The 21,159-nt window shown below is 40.9% G+C and overlaps 1 protein-coding gene across 1 annotated transcript in view; it reads left to right on the top strand.

The window, feature by feature from the left end:
• Positions 1–207: 207 nt before the first annotated feature.
• The window catches only part of MAP3K1 (mitogen-activated protein kinase kinase kinase 1), a 97,855-nt gene continuing 76,903 nt past the window's right edge, over positions 208–21,159 (top strand). Inside the window, 1 exon segment of the mRNA XM_042451993.1 lies at positions 208–771. Within this exon segment, the coding sequence (XP_042307927.1) occupies positions 359–771 (413 nt within the window). The 5' untranslated portion in view covers positions 208–358.

Here is a 21,159-nt window from a genome sequence, read left to right as displayed (position 1 = left end):
GGGCGTTTAGAATTCTCAGACAGGGAGCGATTAGGCCTGGCTGAACTACAAGCCCCAGAATGCAACGGGAAGCATTCACAGAGAAGCTACAGAGAGAGAGAGAGACAGAGAGAGGCGCTACACCCGAGCGGCCAGAGGAGGCGCTGAGGGAGCTTGAGAAAACCCGTCTTTCTCCTCCTCTATCTCCCTCCGCAGGTTACCTATAGCGCCCTCCTTCAAACCTGGCTCCGCCCACTCCGCCTCGCGCGCTACGCAACCAGCGCAGCCCACGCTGCTTCCGCAGTGGGAACTCTGTCTCTGTAACTGAGGGGCGACGAAGAAGTGAGGGATGCGAGTGTGATGTGACCCGACACAGAAAATGGCGGCGGCAGCAGCAGCAGCAGCAGCAGCAGGAGGAGGAGGAGGAGGAGAGGGACCAACCGCCGCCGCCGCCGCCTCCTCCGCCCGGAGCCCCAAGCTGCTGAGGAACCACGGCGGCGGGAACAGCGGCGTTGTCCTCGGGGCTCTGCTGTCCCGGGAGCCTCGCTCCTCCTCGGACTGGAGGCGGAGGCAGCTCCGCAAAGTCCGCAGCGTCGAGCTGGACGCCGCCGCGCTGCACCAGGAGCCCAGCGCCGGCGACGAGGAGGAGGAGAAGGCGGCGGCGGCGGCTTCTGCTGACCCGGCGTCCCTCTCGGGCAACGCCGCCCAGGCTCCAGGCTTCCTCCCGCTCCCGGACCCCGAGGGCACCATGGACAACACCAGCAACGCGGCGGCCTTCCATTCAGCCCATGGGTGAGAGCCGGGTTGTCTCTGGTTGCATCCGCACTGTACTGTATAAACGATGCGCCTCGGCGCCGCTTTCGGCTCCGTGCTCGGGAATTCTGGGAAGGGGAGTTGGTTGTGGCACCGGAGGAGCCCAGAATTCCCGGGCACGGAGCCGAAAGCGGCGCCGAGACGCATCGTTTACACGCAGCTCCCATTGTAAGGAGGAAGAAAGCACCGCAATGGACGGATCTCCTTAAGTCACGCTCTCTCAGCCTCCTCTGAAGATGTAAGGACAAGGCAGCCTTAGGGGCCCCCTGAGTCCGGAAAGGCATGGAGGCACACAACAACAACAACAACAAATACTGTATATACATAGTGTGTGTGTGTATGTTAGCATGAAATATATGTGTGTATATAAATATATGTATGTATATATGTGTGTGTGTGCATAGGTATGTATGTTATGTGTGTATGGATACATATATGTATCCATACACACATACACAAGTACAGTATGTATATATCTTAGCATGGGATATAGGTGTGTATATGTATATCTGTGTGTGTATATACTGTACATATATACACAGACACGCATGTAGGTATGTATGTTATGTGTGTATAGATCGATGTTAGCATGAAATGTATGTTTGTATACATGTGTGTGTGTGTACACACACATATTAGATATGTATGTATGTTAGCATGAAATATGTTAGCATGGAATATATATCTGTATAGATGTATATGTGTTTGTGTGTGTGTGCATATATATATATACACACATATAGATATGTATGTATGTTAGGCTGAAATATGTTAGCATGAAATGTGTGTGTGTATGAAATATGTGAGTGTGTGTATTTGTGTGTGTGTGTTATCCTACTCATGTAGACGTGTAGGATAAAATGTAGGATAAAAGATCCTAAAGGCATTTTTTCATGCTAACAGACACATACACACACACACACACATACACACACACATATGTAGATGTGTATATATGTTAGCATTAAATATGTCTTTAGGGTCTTTTATCCTACATTTTAAGCAGGTTTCATTTTCTTGCAGCTAGTTTCCGAACAGTCACAGAACAACACACACACACACACACACACACATAGAAAGAGAGAGAGAGAGAGAGGTACTGTATTTCTAAAAGGCAAAGCTTGATTTTATCATTGGCTGTAAGGGGCAACAACAAAGGCAATGGGAGCTGCCTGGGTTGGGGTGAGATTGGGGAGGGAAGCCTGCCGCCTCAAAGGGGCTGCTATGTAGTTCAGGTCAATGCACTGCTTTCTTTCCTCCCTTTCTCAGCATTGTTTTGGCACCCAGGTTGCTCTTTGCTGCTGCTTCCGCCGCCGCCCTCCTCTTCCTCCCTCAGCACCACACTGCACTGTTGTCGCAGTTTGTTGATGGACTGGTGTGCTTTCAAGTCCTTTTTGACTTAGGACGACCCTAAAGCCCATGATAGGGTCGCCTTAGGGTTGCCTTAGGGTCGCCATCAGTCAGAAATGACTCAAAGGCTCATCACACACACACACACACAGCAACCCTACCACAGGCTTTTCTTGGCGCTTTTTTCTGAGGTTTTTTTTTTTTAACACTTTTGTTGTTACTGAAATCCTGGACCTTTTAAGAAAACCCTAAGGTCCAGGATAGAGTCACCATAAGTTGGGAATGACTTGAAGGCGCACAACACACACACACAAGGCATAGGGTTTTCTTGGTAGGTTTCTTCAGAGGGTTTGTTTTTTAAAAAACTGTTGTCGTGTGCCTTGAAGTCATTTTTTTACTTTTAGGGCCACCTTAAGGCAGCCCTTTCAGAAGGTTTCCTTGGCAGGTTTCCTCAGAAGGTTTTTTAGCATTGTTATTGTTATTGTTGTGTGCCTTCAAGTCGTTTCTTACTTTTAGGGTGACCCTAAGGGGACCCTATTATTGCACTTTCTTGGCAGGTTTCTTCAGCAGGATCTTTTATATTCTTGTTGTGGTTCAGGTCCTTTCCGACTTACGGTGACCCTAAGGCAAACCTAGCAGAGGGTTTTCTTAGCAAGATTTCTTCAGAGGGGGTTGGACATTGTCATCCTCTGAGGCTGAGAGAGTGTGACTTGCTCAAGGTCACCCAGTGGGCTTTTATGCTTGAGTTGAGGAATCAAGTTCTGGTCTCCAGAGTGATAGTCCAACTCTCAAACCAGCATGGCTCCATTATAGCCCTATTATTACACTTTTATTGCTACGACTGTCCCCTGGGATTTGCAGTTGAAAGAAGGGGCATTTAACCTTCTCAGCTGGAGAGATTTTAGGCCTCACTAAACTACAAATCCCAGCATGCCCCAGGAAGCAGCCGTACCAGTAGTGCTGTAACAGTGATCTGATGCAGTGTAGTGGTTTGAGTGTTGGACTGTGACTCTGGAGACCAGGATTTGAATCCTGACATCCACTTGGTGGCCCTGGGCAAGGCACTCTCTCTCAGGTTCAGAGGATGGCAATGGCAACTGCCTTCTGAAGAACCTTGCCAAGAAAACCCTGTGATAGGTTTGCCTTAGGGTTGCCATAAGTCAGAAACAACATGAAAGCACACAACAGCAGCAGCAACAACAGTGTAATGTGTTATTGACCTACTTTGTTGAGTCTCCCTGTCTCCCTCTTTCCCTGCTTCTCTGGCCCCTTCCCACCCTCTTTGATTTATTTATGGGATTTCCCCCACCTCTCTTCCCCTTTTTTGAGTCTTGGGAGAGTCACCGTCTTGCAAATGTATAAGAAGGAATGTCCATGTTTTAACGGAGGCTCAGAGGACTGCTTGAGAATCTGCCCAGAGACGCTTTTCAAGTTTTGAATTTGGCATGGTTGGTAGAAGTGGAGAAGGAGGAAGACCCAGGACTGGATGCCTCTGACTGCATCCTCACTGCAGAAGTAATCCAGGTTGACACCACTTTCAGTGCCATGACTCAGTGCTCTGGAATTCTGGGAATTGTAGTTTGTTATGGCACCAGAGCTCTCTGACAGATAAAGCTAAATGTCTGACAAGACTACAATCCCCAGAATTCAATAGCATTGAGCTGTGGCAATGAAAATGGTGTCAAACTGGATTATTTCTACAGTGCAGTTCCAGCCTCAGCCATTTAGTTGTATTGTGTTTAAACATGTTAATTCTTCAGGCAGTTCTGTTCAGGGTGGATAAGAGGATTTCAGATGGCTCACCTTTTCAAACACCAGCGTGGCATGCATTGCTTGAACGTATTAACAGGGAAAGTTATACCTGATCTTGTTCTTCAAATAGGACACGCTGCTTTAAGGGTTAAAAGAAAAGAAGTAAGTTCAACTGTCAGGTAGTTGATCTGTCCTGTGATACATATCTGAAACCACCCACATTTCCTGTTTCCGTTTTTAAGTAGCCCTGCTGCTTTTGGATTTGTGCATTCGCTCTCAGTAAGTCTTTGCTGTGTTTTAGTGGTGCACATCTTGCAGTCCTTGCACACTGGAGAGGAGTATCATGCCAGAGCTGGAAATTGCAGCGCTCAAACAACAACAACAAACTTGTAACTCAGTCCCAAACATATTTCATCAGAGGTGTGTTTAGGATTGTGCTGTTAGCATTAATGACTATGCTGTTTTTGAAATTACAGTGTAACTAAATGTAGCTTTGTGCAGCTAGTAATTGTCCTCTGTAGGTTTAACTCATGCCTAGTGGCTGCTGAAACTTTACAGCTAACCATTGTAATAATTAACATCTCATTACGACAGGCTGAAAATAGAATAGAATACTGTAAATAATAGTAATATTATTAACAAGAAAAATCATAATACAGTGTTCAGGATATTGAACTACAGTTGGCCTTTTTTATACACGGATTCAAGCATACACAGTTTGAAAATGTTCCAAAAAAGTATACTGTAAATTTACCTTGATTTTCGATAAGGGACACCATTTTGCTATGTCATTATATTTAATGGGACTTGAGCATACACAGATTTTGTTATACATGGGCGATCTTGGAACCAAACCCCAGCGTATAACAAGGGTCCACTGTATAGCAATGCTATTCATGTTGCTGTTGTGTGCCTTGCAAAAATAAATGTTGCATTCTAATGGGTTATCAGTGAACTTTAATTGAAATACCTTAACTGTGGAAATGGCCTGTTGGGGAGAATCTATGCTGAAATAGAGAAAAGGGAATTTTCTAGAAAATGGTCATAATTTATTGTGCAGCACTGTATGTGACATTACTATTGGCTGTTTTATCAGTAGACCTTTGCTGCAATAGGGAATAACAACAGGATTTGAGATTGGCAGAAACATGCTTTTCAAATGGGATTTTCAGATTTTTCAGTGGTGTATTTTATGAGCTCAAGAAAGTCAGCAACCACACTGAACAATACTGTCTTTTGCAACAATATCTACTCTTCACACATATGAGGACTTTCTTGGGATCCCTTTTGTTACCTTTTTTAGCAGAGGTATATGAATTTCACCTACGTCTTCAAGTTCCTGCAAGCTTGTATGCATTAGCCAGAAAATAGTAGATGGCTTCCAAGAGTATTTGTTGTAGTGATTTTTCAAATGATTGATGAGGTCCTTTATATAGCAAATAATGCCCAGAACTATAAGGTTAAATATCAGTTATATTAATGTGGGCAGGAAAACAGCCATTGATAAGTGGGTTATACAGCAGTTACTCATATTTTTGAATCTTGAGCTGAGATGTAACCTTTTAAAAAGCAGCTTGATTTCTATATATGTACAATAGTAATATATATTTCCTTTGTGAGAGAATAGGCAATGTCCTTTTTTACAGTGGACTGCTAACTTGAAATTAACTGTAGTGGGAATTTTTTAATACTGAAGAAATAAGGTGGCTCAAACATTTTGCCTCTGCTAATGCTTTTGTATTTTTCCTTACTTTGCTCACAAGGGAGCTGTGTGCTTCTGTCAACAGCTCATCACATTTCCACTGGAATAAGTTTCACTTAAAAGCAGCAATATAGTACAACATGCAGTTTCAATATACATTTATTAAATACTTGTATGTAATATATCTTATTATAGTAATACTATATGTGCAGTGGAAAAGATTGATTTCTATTGTCCTCTTTCCTTGAAATAAGCGAGCAAGATATCAATTTCAAGAGATCCAGTGTGGTGTAGTAGTTTGAATGTTGGACTGTGACTGTGGAGATCAGGGTTCAAATCACCACTTGGCCATGGAAACCCACTGGGTGACCTTGGGCAAGCCACTCTTGCAAAGCAAAACCACCTCTGAAACCATTTTGCCAAGAAAACCCCATAATAGGTTTCCTTTCAGGTCACCATAAATCAGAAATGACTTGAAAGCACACAAAAACAGCACATATGTTTCAAAGTCCTTATATATTTGATGTTAGTGTAATGAATTTTTCGTATGTGAATTCTCTTAAACATTTATCAAAACCATCCTGAAATGTGAATATAGCCAACTCACCTACAAATCATGAATGGAAGAAAACATACTTGTCTGCCTGATTAATGTATATTATGCAACAGTTTAAATATAGGTTTCCTCACATTACTGGTTAAAATGGAACTGGAAGGTTAATTTTGGTAAAATCTGTGGATGCATATTGTTGATACAGAGGACTGACTAAAAGTATTTTCTAGATGAATTGGATTGGATTGATTCAAATATAATTACAGGCTGGAGTTAAAGCCTGGACTGAAGTGCTGCAGGCTCTTCCTGTGTGCTCTGTTTTAATATTGTCTGCATGGGAAACCATGGTTTGCTCTTGTATCCAAACTGTACTTTGTATGACCCTCTCCAAATCAGCATCAAACTTTGGTTGCGATACTGATCTGGAGAAATTATGTACGCATCTTTTTTTTTAACCACTAAGCATGGCCGGGGTTGTGTGGGAAGAGGACAGATGGATACAGCGCTCATTAATTTAAAACTAAACCACAGTGTAAGATAACACTTTTGTGTTGTGGGCTGCTTTTCCAGATGTATGAGGGAATGTTGGAGAAAATATGACTTCGACCTAAGTTTTATAACTGGCCAGTTTCTTCTGTTACTGTGGGCTTTGTTGCTGAATCCAGGATCAAGCAGGACATGAAAGACATAAGGATCCAGGAAACAAATCCAGAAACTTAAAAGTTTTAATTTATTAAATCCATATGGATGATCTTGTGCTATGTTTTATGTCTCCAAACACCGGGGCCATTCCATTTTCTTTTAAAATTACAATCAGACATTATGGATACAGTATTTATATTTATCTGATGAAGAATATTATTTTGCCTATTTTCTGGGCAGTCCTGGATACTTCTTATAGCCTGATATTTTGCAGGTTTAGTTGGCAGTGTATTCCACTCTGTTTGGTGGAGCTTACCGTATATACTCAACTATAAGTCGGCCTCATGTACAAGTCGAGGGCAGGTTTTGGGGCCAAAATTATGGATTTTGATATGACCGTAATAAGTCGAGGGTAAAACTTAAGGGCATGTAATGAAGGCTATAAAGGACGAAACAAAGGAAAATAATGCCAAACAACTTACAAAATCCCAGCAGGCATAACTATTTGTGCTCATACTAAAGGCTGGTTGGATGAGAGAGTAGAAGGGGATCTGTGCTTCCAGGGCAGATTAAACTTAAACTTTGTTCTTACTCCAGTGGGTGGATGTGTGTGTGTGTGTGTGTGTGTGTGTGTGTGAGGTAAAGTACAGGACTTACATTGATGCGTGGATAAGTTGACTCAAGGTTTTTGAGTCAATTTTTTAATCTAAATTTCTAGACTTATACATGAGTATATACAGTACTTTTAATAAGCATGAGCTGTACTACCACTTTATCTTTCAAATAAATGACCTTTAATGTCCTGATGGGAGTGGCTTCAGGACATTGAGACTTGGGACCAGAGTTTGAGTCACTGCTCACCCATGGAAACCCACTGGATGACGTTGAGCATGTCACACTCTTAGAGGATGGCAGTGGCCAACCTCCTCAATGAAACTTGTCGAGGAAACCCATTGGTAAGGTATCTTCAGGGTTAACCTAAGTTGAAGGTGCCTTGAAAGTACCTAAAAACAACACAAGAACAATATCCTTGTAAGTGGAACTCTCTAAGTAGGCCTAATCTTATGTTTTAAAAGGGTTTAGGCTCAGTGGCTAAATGTTTCTGATTCTGCTCCTGGGTGGTATACTTTGTTTAGTTGCAAACCAGTTTGCTTTAGTTATATCAACCAGTTGCTAGACATATGCCTTGAGAAATGAGATCTCAGTGGTTTAAATACAGATTTTACCAGGTATAGTTCCTAGCATATGTCAGATTAGCAGGATCAGTTATGAGGGAACATGAAAGACCTTTGTGAACTTCTTGAAATTCAGTGCTAGTTAAAGTAGATTATCCTGGTAAGACAAATTATCTTACTTGGTATAAGCTTTCTTTGTTTTAGGATAGGGCATGCATATCAGCCCTGCATATTTGTGGCCCTACAAGGGTCATCCCTCACCTCTGCTGCTTTGGCAGCAAAGGTTAGTGGGGGTTTTCCCTGTGAAAACAAGACATGGATTTTACTTGACTTGTTCGCAGTTTTAACTTGGCAAATTTTTATTCGTTTAGTTGAGATTTACAGCCACTTCATATGACCAAGTTCTAGTTTTGTTAGCCTGAAATGTTGAAAAGTGAATTTCTCAATATACATTTAAAGATGAACATGAGGTCATTTTAAGTTCAGCCCTGAAGAAACAATGCAATTAGAATTTTATGACTTCTACAGCAGTCACAGACCCATCCAAGATACGCTTATTATGGGAATAGGGAAACAGTTCAGTTGGTTAGTGTTCAGGTTCATGAAGACAAGCCTCCATTGATACTGAAAGCATGAAAATAATCACCAGTGAATACTAATTGGACAAGATGGGATAGGGGAAGGCTATTGCTTTTACTTTTGAGATTCATGGAGAAACATTTGCTTGCCTGCAGTTGGAAGCAGGGTGCTGCTAGACTAAATTGACACCAAAGTCAGATCTCATGGGGCTGCTTTTAAGACTTAGGCTGTCCTGTTAAAAGTTGGCAGTCTTTTTGAGATACACCTAGGATTTCTCATTCATTGTGGTATGACAGGGAGGAAGAGCATGTGAACTTGCAGATGTTACTGGACTGCATCTCGCTTGGCCCCTTGTCTGTGTTGCAGTACAACAAAATACGGAGAGCCACACACTCCCACTTGGAGTTTCCAAGTCTGACTGCTATAATTTATTGTTTTGGGGGCCAGTCTTTACTTTGAAGCTGTAGCACAGTATTGGAAAAACTATTTGGAAGAGAGTCATAATCCATCCTTTGCTTTGGGCATACTTGCAGATTAATATTTTCCTCCCGATTCTGTAGAAACATTTGAAGCTGGGGAGTGATAATGGGGATAGAGCACACATGAATCAGATTCTGGGGTACCATCTTCTTTAACATAATAGAGCTAAAATGGTCCATGTGTATCCCTGACCAGTTTTGTTTCCAGGGAAATGTCTAATTAACAAACTGTAAGCCGTTCTGATAGCCTTTTGGCTGAAGAGCGGGGTATAAATAATAATAATAATAATAAATATTATTATTATCACTGAATTTGTCATAGTGGTGGCAAAAATAACTTAAAAATAGACTCTCTGGGATTGTTGCTTTCAATAGAGTCCAATCTCATGGGGCATATGCACCTTTTTCAAGACAAGTAGTGCTTTTGGGAGTGCAATTAGCCCTCAGAATGAGCTGTACTTATATTTCCCCTCCAAAGAATGAATATTTGTTTGTTTGTTTGTTTGTTTGCTTGCTTGCTTGCTTGCTGTCCCTACTGAAGCAGGTTGTGTTCCCTATTATCTGGAATGTATTATTGGAGTGGATTATTTGGAATGAATGCATTAAGCTTTTGTTGTCCCTTCTACCCTGTGGGACAGCTGATTTACATTACTGATTAGGCTAATAAGGAATGGCAAATCATCACTTTCTAACCTGTTAATCATCTCTTGCAGCTACTTACTGGCAGTTGTAACCCTCATCCCCTTTAGCTAGCTTAGATACTAAGCTAGCGAATGGGTGGCCAACAAGAGAGAGGTACAGTCAGCCCATCATATTCACAGGTTGTTTCTCCTCAGATCCAAGCATCTAAGAGACACTAATTGATTATACAATTATATATAATGAGACTTGAGGAGCCACAGATTTTGGTGTCCACAGAGGGTCCTGGAACCAAAACCCAGCAGATACCCCTTCTCACCTGTTCATTATCAATTGCAAATGCCTTTCCCCCACCTTTCCCTTTCTTTGACTGTGGCAAACGTGGATCTAACATTCATTTGCTTAAACCTAAGTTTTAGATTTAATGTAGTTCCCATCTGAAAGAGAGACAAAACTGTTAGTATACCCTTCATATTTTGGCATTTTTTGTGGTGATTGCACATATAGGACTTCATCTTCATTTCTAGCCCTGTAGAGACTGTACACGTGACAGCACAGTCCAGGGGCTTTGCATAGTGCTCTAAATTTCTAGCTTTAGGAGCTTGTATTCTGGGAGGCACTTGTTATTTGCCATAAATCAAGGGTTGATAGACTGTGGGATCTTTTGTGTGTGGGTATGTTTTCAATAAAACATTGTGTCCTTTTATTGGAACTGATACAAAAGATATACACTTAGAATTCTGAACTGCAAAATGTAAGTACCAGAACTGAAGTGAGCTCACAGTTCCTCCCAGAGCTTTTGTCATTTCTGCAGCAGGACTCCCACCCCCTATTATTGTTCTTAATTTGTTAATCAGTTAAAAGTTTATCTTTGCTGATATAATCCAAATCACCTGCAGTAGATCCCAATCTACCTTCTGCCCACTATTGCCATAGGTCATTTGATGACTCTTACATTTCCAGGATGTGTAAACAAGAGCCAGTGTGTTGTAGTGATTTGATTGTTGAACTTTGACTCTGGAGACCAGGGTTCAAATCCCTGCTTGTCCATGTAAACCTGCTGGGTGACCTTGGGCAAGCCACACTCTCTCAGCCTCATCAGATGGCAATGGCAGACCCCCTCTGAAAAAACTTGCCAAGAATTTATTTCTTTTCAGTTCAAGAAAACCACATTATAGGTTCACTATAAGCCAGAAATGACTTGAAGGCACATAACAAAAACAACAAAGCTAAACAGTAGGAAGTTTGTTGCCAGGTGTGCCTATATCTCAGTGGTTCCCAACCTTCCTAATGCTGCAACCCTTTAATATAGTTCCTCATGTTGTGGTGACCCAAACCCATGAAATTATTTTCATTGCTACTTCATAACTGTAATTAAATAGGTGTTTTCCAATGGCCTTAGGCGACCCCCATGAAAGGGTCATTCGACCCCCAAAGGGGTCCCGACCCACAGGCTGGGAACCACTGCTATATCTCCTTTTTATGTTGTGTCGGCATAGATAGCAAGGATATATCCCTATAGCAAATCTGGAGTCTTTTGCTTCCCCTCCCGAGCCAGGTTTTGCTTCAGAGGCTATCAGAAAGATTCAAGGAGTATCTGCCAAGGGCTACAATTGGGACACAGTTTTCTCCTGGAAAAATCCTACCTACAGTCTTTTACATAGGTTTGAAACAGTAGTTCCACTAATGGAAGACTAGCTGAGAACCATTACCGGTATATCCTTGGGAAAATGTGCTGCAGGGGCTCAAAATAGAGTTCCAGTAATGGATGCTGTGGATATTAAGCAGTAACAATTGATGTGAAACAAATAAGCCAAATATTGACTAAGTAGGGAGGATAAAGGAGCCAGCATGGTGGAGTGGTTTGAGCATTGGACGATGACTGGAGAACAGAGTTTGAATCCTGGCTTGGACATTGAAACCCAATGAGTGACGTCAGGAAAGTCACACTCTCTTAGCCTTAGAGGATGGCTATGGCAAATCTCCTGCCAAAAAATTCTGTGATAGGTTCACCTTAGGGTTGCCATAAGTCAGAAAGGACTTGAAGCCACACAACAACAACAACAACAACAACAAGGGAGGATGAAGTAATTATGAAATGAGGGAACTTTTTTGTAGGGATTGAATAATATAGATTGGGATGAAAAGTGGGGTCATGTGCTTTTAAGCAGTTTATGCTTTTAGCCATTGGGTGAATAGGTGTATTGGAATGTATACTGGCTTCCTTTTTGATAAAATGAAAAGGACACTTTTTTATATAAAATAATTTTTATTAATATTTCATAACAAAGATATAAACTAAAGTACACCTAGACATACAACCATATAAGCATATAATATTTAATAACATACAACAACAACATTCCCCCACTCTCCCCTTAAAAAGACTTCTTGCTTACTTTCTGTTTGGTTTCTTAAATAGTAAAAAAGAAGACTTTAGAAGATCAAGAGGGAGGAGAATATTACTATTCCATGCATATATTGATGCATGTTGTTGGGTTGTTTGTTTTGTCACAGAAATATCTTACTTTGAATTAGGAACAAAAATGAAGGTCATTTGCATAATTTTTCCAGTGCAGCTGTTGATTACTAATTTGGATGAAGGACTGTGTGGAATGATTCCAGTGTTATGAGCAGTTATGCAAATAGTTTCCTAGAAATACATGCACTGTTTTTGGTTTAACTATTGGTGTTTCTATATAAACTTAAACATACTGTGCCATGTTGAGTTTTACTGGCTTAGATAATATTCTGTATATGCAAACTGCCTTGTTTTACTGTATAGACTGCATAAGGCCACAATGCTCAGATAGCATCCCTTCATGGCAAATTTCTTTCCTAGCCAAGGGGAATTTGGATTTTTAAAGAACCTCGAATATGGCTTTTGGCACATAATACAATGTGCATTTCTTTTGTTTGTTTGTTTTTTTAAAAATATAAGAGATGCATTGTTGCCAGTTGCCCATGAGATCCTATTTGTGAGCTACATGACCCATTAATATGGGCTATAGTAAACATAAGAGATGAGTTGTCCTTAGGAAGGAGGGGACCCTGATCTTGACCAATTTCTTTCAGCTTGTTGTGTTAACCACAAGTGTTCCTACTCTCTTGAAGAGCTGTTTGCCTTCTAGGTAGGATCCTAGTGATACTTTTGCCTTCTTGCTGCTACTCTATCCTAAACATTATCATGGATTCAGTGGTATATAATAATCACAGGCTATCAGCTTTGTTTCTGTTTATTCTGAACATTCCTTCTCTGAACAAACCCTGCCAAGAAAACCCCATGATAGGTTCGCCTTAGGGTCTCTATAAGTCAGAAACAACTTGAAAGGACACAACAACAATAGTGAAGATGCTATGAACTAAAACAGCTTAATATTGATATTTTTGCTTTTGTCCTTATTTTTTCCACAACTTTATTAAAAATGGTGATAGAAAATTAACTTTCACGGTGTATGTTGTTGGGGGAGGGGAATCCCCACCTTTAAAAATTGTGGTGTGTGCAAAGTTGCTAACTGAGTTAAGTCTCAGTTACCAGTTTTTAAGAGCTTGTGGATGATGATTAAAATTTTGGAAATTTCAGAAATAAGTGGTGCAAGTTCAAAGATGAACAATAGCAATAGCAGCTGCTTACATCTTCTTACTGAACTAAGTAGTCTAAGCAGTTTACAACATGTAAGCTAATTGTCCCCAACAAGCTGGGTACTCATTTTAGCGACCTTGGAAGGTTGCCAGGCTGAGTTGACCCTGGAGCCCCTGGCTGGAATTGAACTTGCAACCAGGGCTCGGAAGTAGGAGTAAGGAGTAAAGGTGTAAGCGGTTTTTACAGGAGTAGGAGTAGGAATAAGGAGTAACAAATATATTTTGTTATTCTTATTCCTACTCCTACTCCTGTTATTATATTGTACATGCAAACACCAAAAACAACTTTGTTATTATTATTATTATTTAATTTGAATCTTACTATCTTTATTGATTACTAGTATAAATATACAAATAAGCTTAACATCCAAATACATCACTTAATACACATCACAATCACAAAACAAAAAGCAACATTAACAAATAAAAATAGCCAACTCAAATTCCACTAAAAGATAATCGGGCTTTTATTTTATTATACACCGTGCCATACGCGGGTACACCATACGTGGTCTTGAGCGTATGCGCTCAAGCCGCGGGGAGCACGCGGGGAGGAAGGGGCAGCGCGTCCCATTCAATTGAATGGGGGGCGCCCCTGGCACGCTGCCGCACCGCCGTCCACGAGCCACATTGTTTCCATTGGGGATTGAGCATAGCCGGAATTCGCCTTACGTGGCAGGATCCGGAACGGATCCCCCGCGTAAGGAGAGGGCCGACTGTATTGCACTGGGGAAGGGACTGAGAGACAAAGAGAGACACTTATCATTTACCATATAATAAGAATTCCAAAAAGTAGCCTGATGTGTTATGTGGCAATGACAAAATATTTTTATTGAGGAGTATAATAGAAGTAGGAGTAACATTAAGAAAAAATATCTTACTCCAGAGTAGGACAAGGGGTAATTGCAAAATCACCACTACTCCCCAGCCCTGCTCACAACCTTGTGGCTGTGAGTGAGTGGTTGCAGTACCAGCATTTAACCACTGCTCCACCAGAGAAATACTTCTTCTTGTATAATAATATAGTGAACAGATTTTTAAAGCAGTGTTTTAATATCTTAGCTTCGCCTCTTTCCTCCATGGTCACCATCTCTAATTCCAAATGGAAGTATTAACTTTAGTACCATAAAGGTACAATCCCAAAAAGTGAAACAAAATGGATGCTTTATAAAAAACAATTCACCCTTTTTTTGCCTTTAAATTTTATTACCTCATGTCGGATTTACAATTGGAGCCCTGCTTAATGTTAGCACAAAGTCTAATTAATAGTCAAGTCTTCCATCATTTTTTATTTATGTATTGAGGAATACTCCATTTCAAAGACTAACATTTCCATATTTTTCTGTAGATTATTCAGGCAGGGGAGGAGAAATCATGGGAGTTACCAGAAATTTGCTTAGATTAGTTATTCCTGCAAAGGATAAAGGGTTTTCCTGTCTTAATTCCCTTCCCTCCCTTGCATAGTGTTCTTTTGTGAGAAAGGCATATGCTGAAAAAAGGCAGGGCCTCATTCATAGTAATTCTTAGGGATGGGAACGAATGTCATTAGACTTGACAGTCTTGATGAAAGTAGACATCTCTCAACTTCCTGAGATTTGTTACAAGATGAAATGTATTTTGCCCCATTCCTGCAGGTTTGCAAAGCCTACAAAGGAAAGCATAAATTTTAAAATATAAATGGCTACAAATAAACACATCATAATCATCATCATCATCATCATCATCATCATCATCATCATCATCATATATATCCAGCCTTTCACCCAAAGGCAGCTTACAAGTTAAAAGAAGTGCAATATAATTAAAACATACAAAATGTCAAAATTAAAATGCAGGTAAATCTCAGTAAACAAAGTAGAAGTGTTCCTGAACATTACTTTTTTAATGGAAAATTTGGTTCCAGAGGCAGAAATAGCATGGAAAGCATAGGATTAAGTGCCAAAACCATAAATAAGAAAAGCAGTTCATCATGTTTCAGCAAATCTTTATCCAAAACTAACAATATGGATATGTGAAAAGGTCAAGTAAGCCTTGCTTAAATAAACAAAACCATTTTGACTCTTCTAGGGACTACTTTAATTTTCCCCCCAAAATATATATTCGGGGGTGTTTTCTTTCACCACTCCAGTTATCATTTATGTTTTGGTGGCCAAACTAGATTTTATCTTTTTTAACACAACATGCTGGTGAGATAGGCTTATCTTCTTTCCCCTTTTCTTTCTGGTTTGCTGTTCGTGGAAGCTCAGTAAGTGATTCTGGAGTCAGTTGCTGCTTACATTGCCTGGTGAGGTAGGCACACACAGCTATAACAGGATCAGCTAGTGTAGTACCCCATTATTATTATTATTATTATTATTATTATTATTATTATTATTATTTATTTATTTATTTATTTATTTATTTATAAAGCGCTGTAAATTTACACAGCGCTGTACATACAATCTTTTTAATTGGACGGTTCCCTGCCCTCAGGCTTACAATCTAAAAAGACACGACACAGAAGGAGAAGGGAGTGGTGGTGGGGAAGGGGATGAGGCCCAGCAGTTCTTCTCTACCTCCAAGGCCTGGATCAGGGGAGATGGACTGGAGGGAGGGCTTGGCTTCTTAATGGATGGTTTGTTAATCTTCTTCCAAGGAGGCCTGTTGAAACTAGCCTGCCTCTCTAGTAGGATAATACATATACAAATACATAGCAATACAGGAAATGATTCAATAAAACAGGCAACAAAAGAACATCAAATAGCAAGTGAGTCTTTCTCAGCTGATTGCATGCCTAACTGCAGACATGCTACTGCAAACTAACCCTGAAAATTTGTGTTTTTCCAGCCCTACCACATTATCCTTCCAATGCCAGTGCTGCAAAATGTCCATCTAGATAAAGGACAAGGAAGAATAGTGGGCTAGGTGGTTGTGAAGAGATGCAGTAAAAGGGAAGTTTGCCAAAAGCTCTGTTGACTGATGTATGCTTACAGAATTTAACTATCAATGAAATTTTCTTTCCATCCATCAATGTATATATATTTCAACTTTCTTGCAGAATGAGATTTGAGGCAGCTCCAAAAAGGGCAGAAAAGTGCAATGAAAGCACACCCAGGTCTGAGCAGAGAGACCAGGATAGTAAGGCTTAGCCCATGCTATTTTGGTCCCGGTGCTCACCCAGGTTAGTTCCCGGCGAAGGGGCAAGTGTGTCCATGCACCCATCACCAACTCTGGAGCCCCTCCCCCTGTGCTCCTTTTCTTTCCAGCAGTGGCTCCACCTGAAAAAAAAAACCTCCCCCAGTCTCCCTGGCTGACATGGAAATGGGCATCTGGCTGCACCCATGTGGTCAGGTGACCCATTTCTGCATCAGATGGGGAGATTGGGGGTGGCTTTGCCCAGAAAGGTCAGTGGGGCGGGGGGCTGTCTGAACAGCCTAGTTTTGCTCTGGAGCTTCTTAGAAACTCCGTGGGAAACAAGGGTTATTTTACTGGATTGCTGTTCAGATTGGATCCTTGATCACCAGTGTTACTGTGGGCATGAACTACTCGCTTTATCAAATTAACTGTCATAGAATCATAGAGTTGGAAGAGACCACAAGGGCCATCCAGTCCAACCCCCTGCCATGCAGGAAATCATAAAACATCTCTGACAAATGGCCATCCAGCCTCTGTTTAAAGACCTTCAAGGACGACAACTCCACCACACTTCAAGGGAGTGTGTTCCACTGTCAAACAGCTTTTACTGTCAAGAAGTTCCTCCTAATATTGAGGTGGAATCTCTTTTCCTTTAGCTTGCATCCATTGTTCCATGTCCTAGTCTCTGGAGCAGCAGAAAACAAGCTTGCTCCATCCTCAATGTGACACCCCTTCAAATACTTCAAGAGGGCTATCATATCACCCCTTAACCGTCTCTACTCCAGGCTAAACATACCAAGTTCCCTAAGTCGTTCCTCATAAGGCCTGATTTCCAGAGCCTTCACTATTTTAGTCTTTAGTTCTTTCTTTCAGTTAGCCTCAATGGTGCTACAAGATCCTGTTGTCTGCTGGTATCTCATTCTGTAGTTACATATATACCAAAGTCTGAAAAACTCCAAAATCTAAGACACTTCTGGTCACAAGCATTTCAGATAAGGGAGATTCAACCTGTACTTACCAATACTGCAGTGGTGCCAGGAACTGAGCTCTGAATTCTGCTGTGACAGTTGTTACGTTTATTTCAATATTTACAAATGCAAAGCATCTGACCCAGTTCCCTGTATAAGTATGGGATGGGGCAGTGGCAGGAGGAGAAGAAAAAAGGGAAATGATGTGGACAAATAAAAATATTTGCATTATTATCTCAATCTATTCTGTCAGTCACTTGATAATAAAATATATGCAATTTTATTTATTACTGGTTTTGGACAACCACTTAATTGCTGTGGGTTCTCTATGCACTTCATGTTTAAAACCTTTCCAGTGATGATTTTCAAGTGCAGATAATATTTCCAATATCACTTCTGTCTGGGTTTTGCAGCAGTGATAAAGGTGCTGCATGAAACTGACTTGATGTCCTTGTGTGGGTGGACTTTAGGGCAGTCTCTATGAAGGGTGTAGTGTTTCAGCCCCCACAACATATAAGGGAATGTCTTACAGGGAGGTTCTCTGGCTTACTGTTATGACACATTACAAAGTAGTTTACATTTTGAATTTGTGCATTTTAAATTTGGGCTTAGCTTACTTGTAAAACTAGATTTAAAATATGGTGTGATAAAAATAGTGTTTTCTTGTGCACTATCCAGATCATCATAAATTAACAGTGTACTCGAAGACACACACACGCGCGCGCGCGCGCGTTTAAAAAGTATCAGTTGGATGGATTGGTTTAATTTATGGTGATTTAAAGCAAAATCACCATCATCTTGATTATGTTAATACATTCTTTGCATTGCAGTTAACTTTGTCAAATTTCAATAGTTTTCTTTAAAATTATGTCTTCAGCATTTGTACTGATTTAGCACATCCTTTTTATCTCTGGGTAGCTTTACTCCATGCCATTATAAAGAATAAGTAGTACCTTTAGTGTTTCATTATGTAGCTGTTCAAGACATAGAAATGTTAGTTTGGAATATCAGTATTCAAAGGAATCTTGTTGCACCTTTGAGACTAACTGAAAGAAAGAAGCTGGTAGCATAAGCTTTCATAGACTCTGGCTGCATCTACACTTCAGGATTAATGCAGTTTGACACCACTTTAACTGCCATGGCTCAATGCTACAGACCTTAGGGATTTGTGAGATATTTAGTCTTCTATGTCAGAGAGCTCTGCTGCTACAACAAACTACAAATCTCAAAAATTCCATAGCACTGAGCCATGGCAGTTACAGTGGTGTCAAACTTAATTAATTTTGCAATGTGGCAGCAGCCTTAGTCTACTTCCTTAGATGATGCAGCTGTTTGTAAGAGTTACTGTGGCAGTGTGAGCTGTGAACATTTCAAAGTCAGGACTAATGCAGAAAACTTGACTGTAAATTAAGTGTAGCCATAAAACTACAGCTGTGACTCCATGAGAAGTATTTCTTGTGTTTATGAATGCTAAGGTTGGAAGTTTCAGGTGTTGATTGATGCCTTTCTGACTTATTATTATGTCAATCTGTATCAGTAAATGGCTCCTTTTCATCCTGGAGAGAAGTGACCAGCGGGGTTCCATAGGGTTCTGTCCTGGCCCAGTGCTATTCAACATCTTTATCAATGACCTGGATGACAGAATTGGGGGCATACTTACCAAATTTGCAGATGACACTAAACTAGGAGGAGTAGCTAATACCCCAGAGGACAGGATCAAAATTCAAAATGACCTTAATAGATTAGAAAGCTGGCCAAAGCTAACAACATGAATTTCAACATGGAGAAATGTAAGGTACTGCACTTAGGGTGGAAAAATGAAATGCACAGATATAGGATGGGGGACACCTGGCTTAAGGAGACAACATGTGAAAGGGATCTAGGAGTCCAAGTAGACCACAAGTTGAACATGAGTCAACAGTGCAATGTGGCAGCTAACAAGGCCAATGTGATTTTAGGCTGCATCAATAGAAGTATAGTGTCTAGATCAGGGGTAGGCAACCTGCGGCCCGCGGGCCGGATGTGGCCCAGCAAGGCCTTGGGACCGGCCCCAGCCTGGTCTTGCCGCCGATTGCCACCGGGGCCTTTGGGGGGCAATTGTCTATAGAAGCCTCAGAAACATGCATTTATATTAACATTTTTTAAAAAATCAGCAAATTTTTTCGCGTGTCCTCCATTTTTTTAAAAAAAGTGTCTTCCATTTGAAAATTTTGTCCTACATTTGTCCTGGTTTATTTATATATTTAATTTTTTAAAATTATTTAATTGTTTATTTTTTGGCTTCGGCCCCCCAGTTGTCTGAGGGACAGCAACCCGGCTTGCGTACCCCTGGTCTAGATCAAGGGAAGGTTGCGTACCCCTGGTCTAGATCAAGGGAAGTAATAGTGCCACTCTATTCTGCTCTGGTCAGGCCCCACCTGGAATACTGTGTCCAGTTCTGGGCACCACAGTTTCAAAAGGATGTTGAGAAACTGGAGTGTGTCCAAAGGAGGGCAACTAAAATGGTGAAGGGTCTGGAAACCATGCCCTATGAGGAATGACTTAGGGAGCTGGGGATGTTTAGCTTGGAGAAGAGAAGGTTAAGAGCCCTGTTTAAATACTTGAAGGGATGTCTCATTGAGGATGGAGCAAGCATGTTTTCTGCTGCTCCAGAAAACAGGACCCGGAACAATTATTGCAATCTACAGGAAAAGAGATTCCACCTCAACATTAAGAGGAACTTCCTGGCAGTAAGGGCTGTTCGACAATGGAACAAACTCCCTCGGGGTGTGGTGGAGTCTCCTTCCTTAGGGGTCTTTAAGCAGAGGCTAGATGGCCATCTGTTGGGGATGCTTTGATTTAGATTTCCTGCATGGCAGGGGGTTGGACTGGATGACCCTTGTGGTCTCTTCCAACTCTATGATTCTATGATTCACATGTGGATTCTTTCCTTCTGTGTATGACTAATGTTGGAGTGTCAACAAGCCACTTGGTGTCTGGGTGATAGGAGTTACTGAGGACACTGTATGGTGTATTCACTGGTGTTGGTGCCTTTTTATGCAACACCACCCTTGTAGTTCTCTGTTTGCTGTCAATTGGCTCATAGGATCATGTCTGCATTATTTTGACACCAGCCGTTAGTGACCATCTTGGCCAGAACATTGGAAACATTGGAATGCCAAGGCTGGTTATAAGTCCACAGACACATCATCCGTAGAAAATAAGTGCATCCTGTGATTTTAGGAACAAAGCATTCTGACCAGTATAATGAATAAACTACTTGGTGGGTTTCAGCTTTTCATGGTATAATTTGACCTAAAAGGGCTGTGCATCTTTGGAAACTGTGGCCCAATAATAATTACAAGTTTTCAAAGCAGATAAAATGAATGAAACAGTCTGGTGTTGTTGTTTTTTTAAAAAATGTAGTAGTAGCTGTGGTGGCCATATAGCAAATCCAATAACATCCAAACAATGATACCTGGTCTTTTAGTTATGGTTTTTAGCCCCCCCCCCCCCCATTTGTGGCCTTTGTAATATATAAAAGCGTTGTGGTACTTGCTTAGACAACTGATTACAGCTTAAACATTCTTGAAGCAAGAATTAGATAATACTTGGTTGTTTGACTTGTTAACCAAATCTAAATGCTTCAGGAAGTTATGTTTGGGTAATGGTCAGGATGGAGTCTTTCTGTAATACACCATTTGGTGATATTTTACACTAATTAAGAATACAAGTGTTAAATGCTATCTTTGCATAGCTCATTGTATTTTTTCCTTTTTAATTTTTTTATATG

The sequence above is a fragment of the Sceloporus undulatus genome, chromosome 2, assembly GCF_019175285.1.
Source record: "Sceloporus undulatus isolate JIND9_A2432 ecotype Alabama chromosome 2, SceUnd_v1.1, whole genome shotgun sequence".
Classification (NCBI taxonomy): Eukaryota; Metazoa; Chordata; class Lepidosauria; order Squamata; family Phrynosomatidae; genus Sceloporus; species Sceloporus undulatus.
The sequence above is the reverse complement of the archived record's forward strand: the minus strand, read 5'-3'. Positions and strand labels throughout refer to the sequence as shown.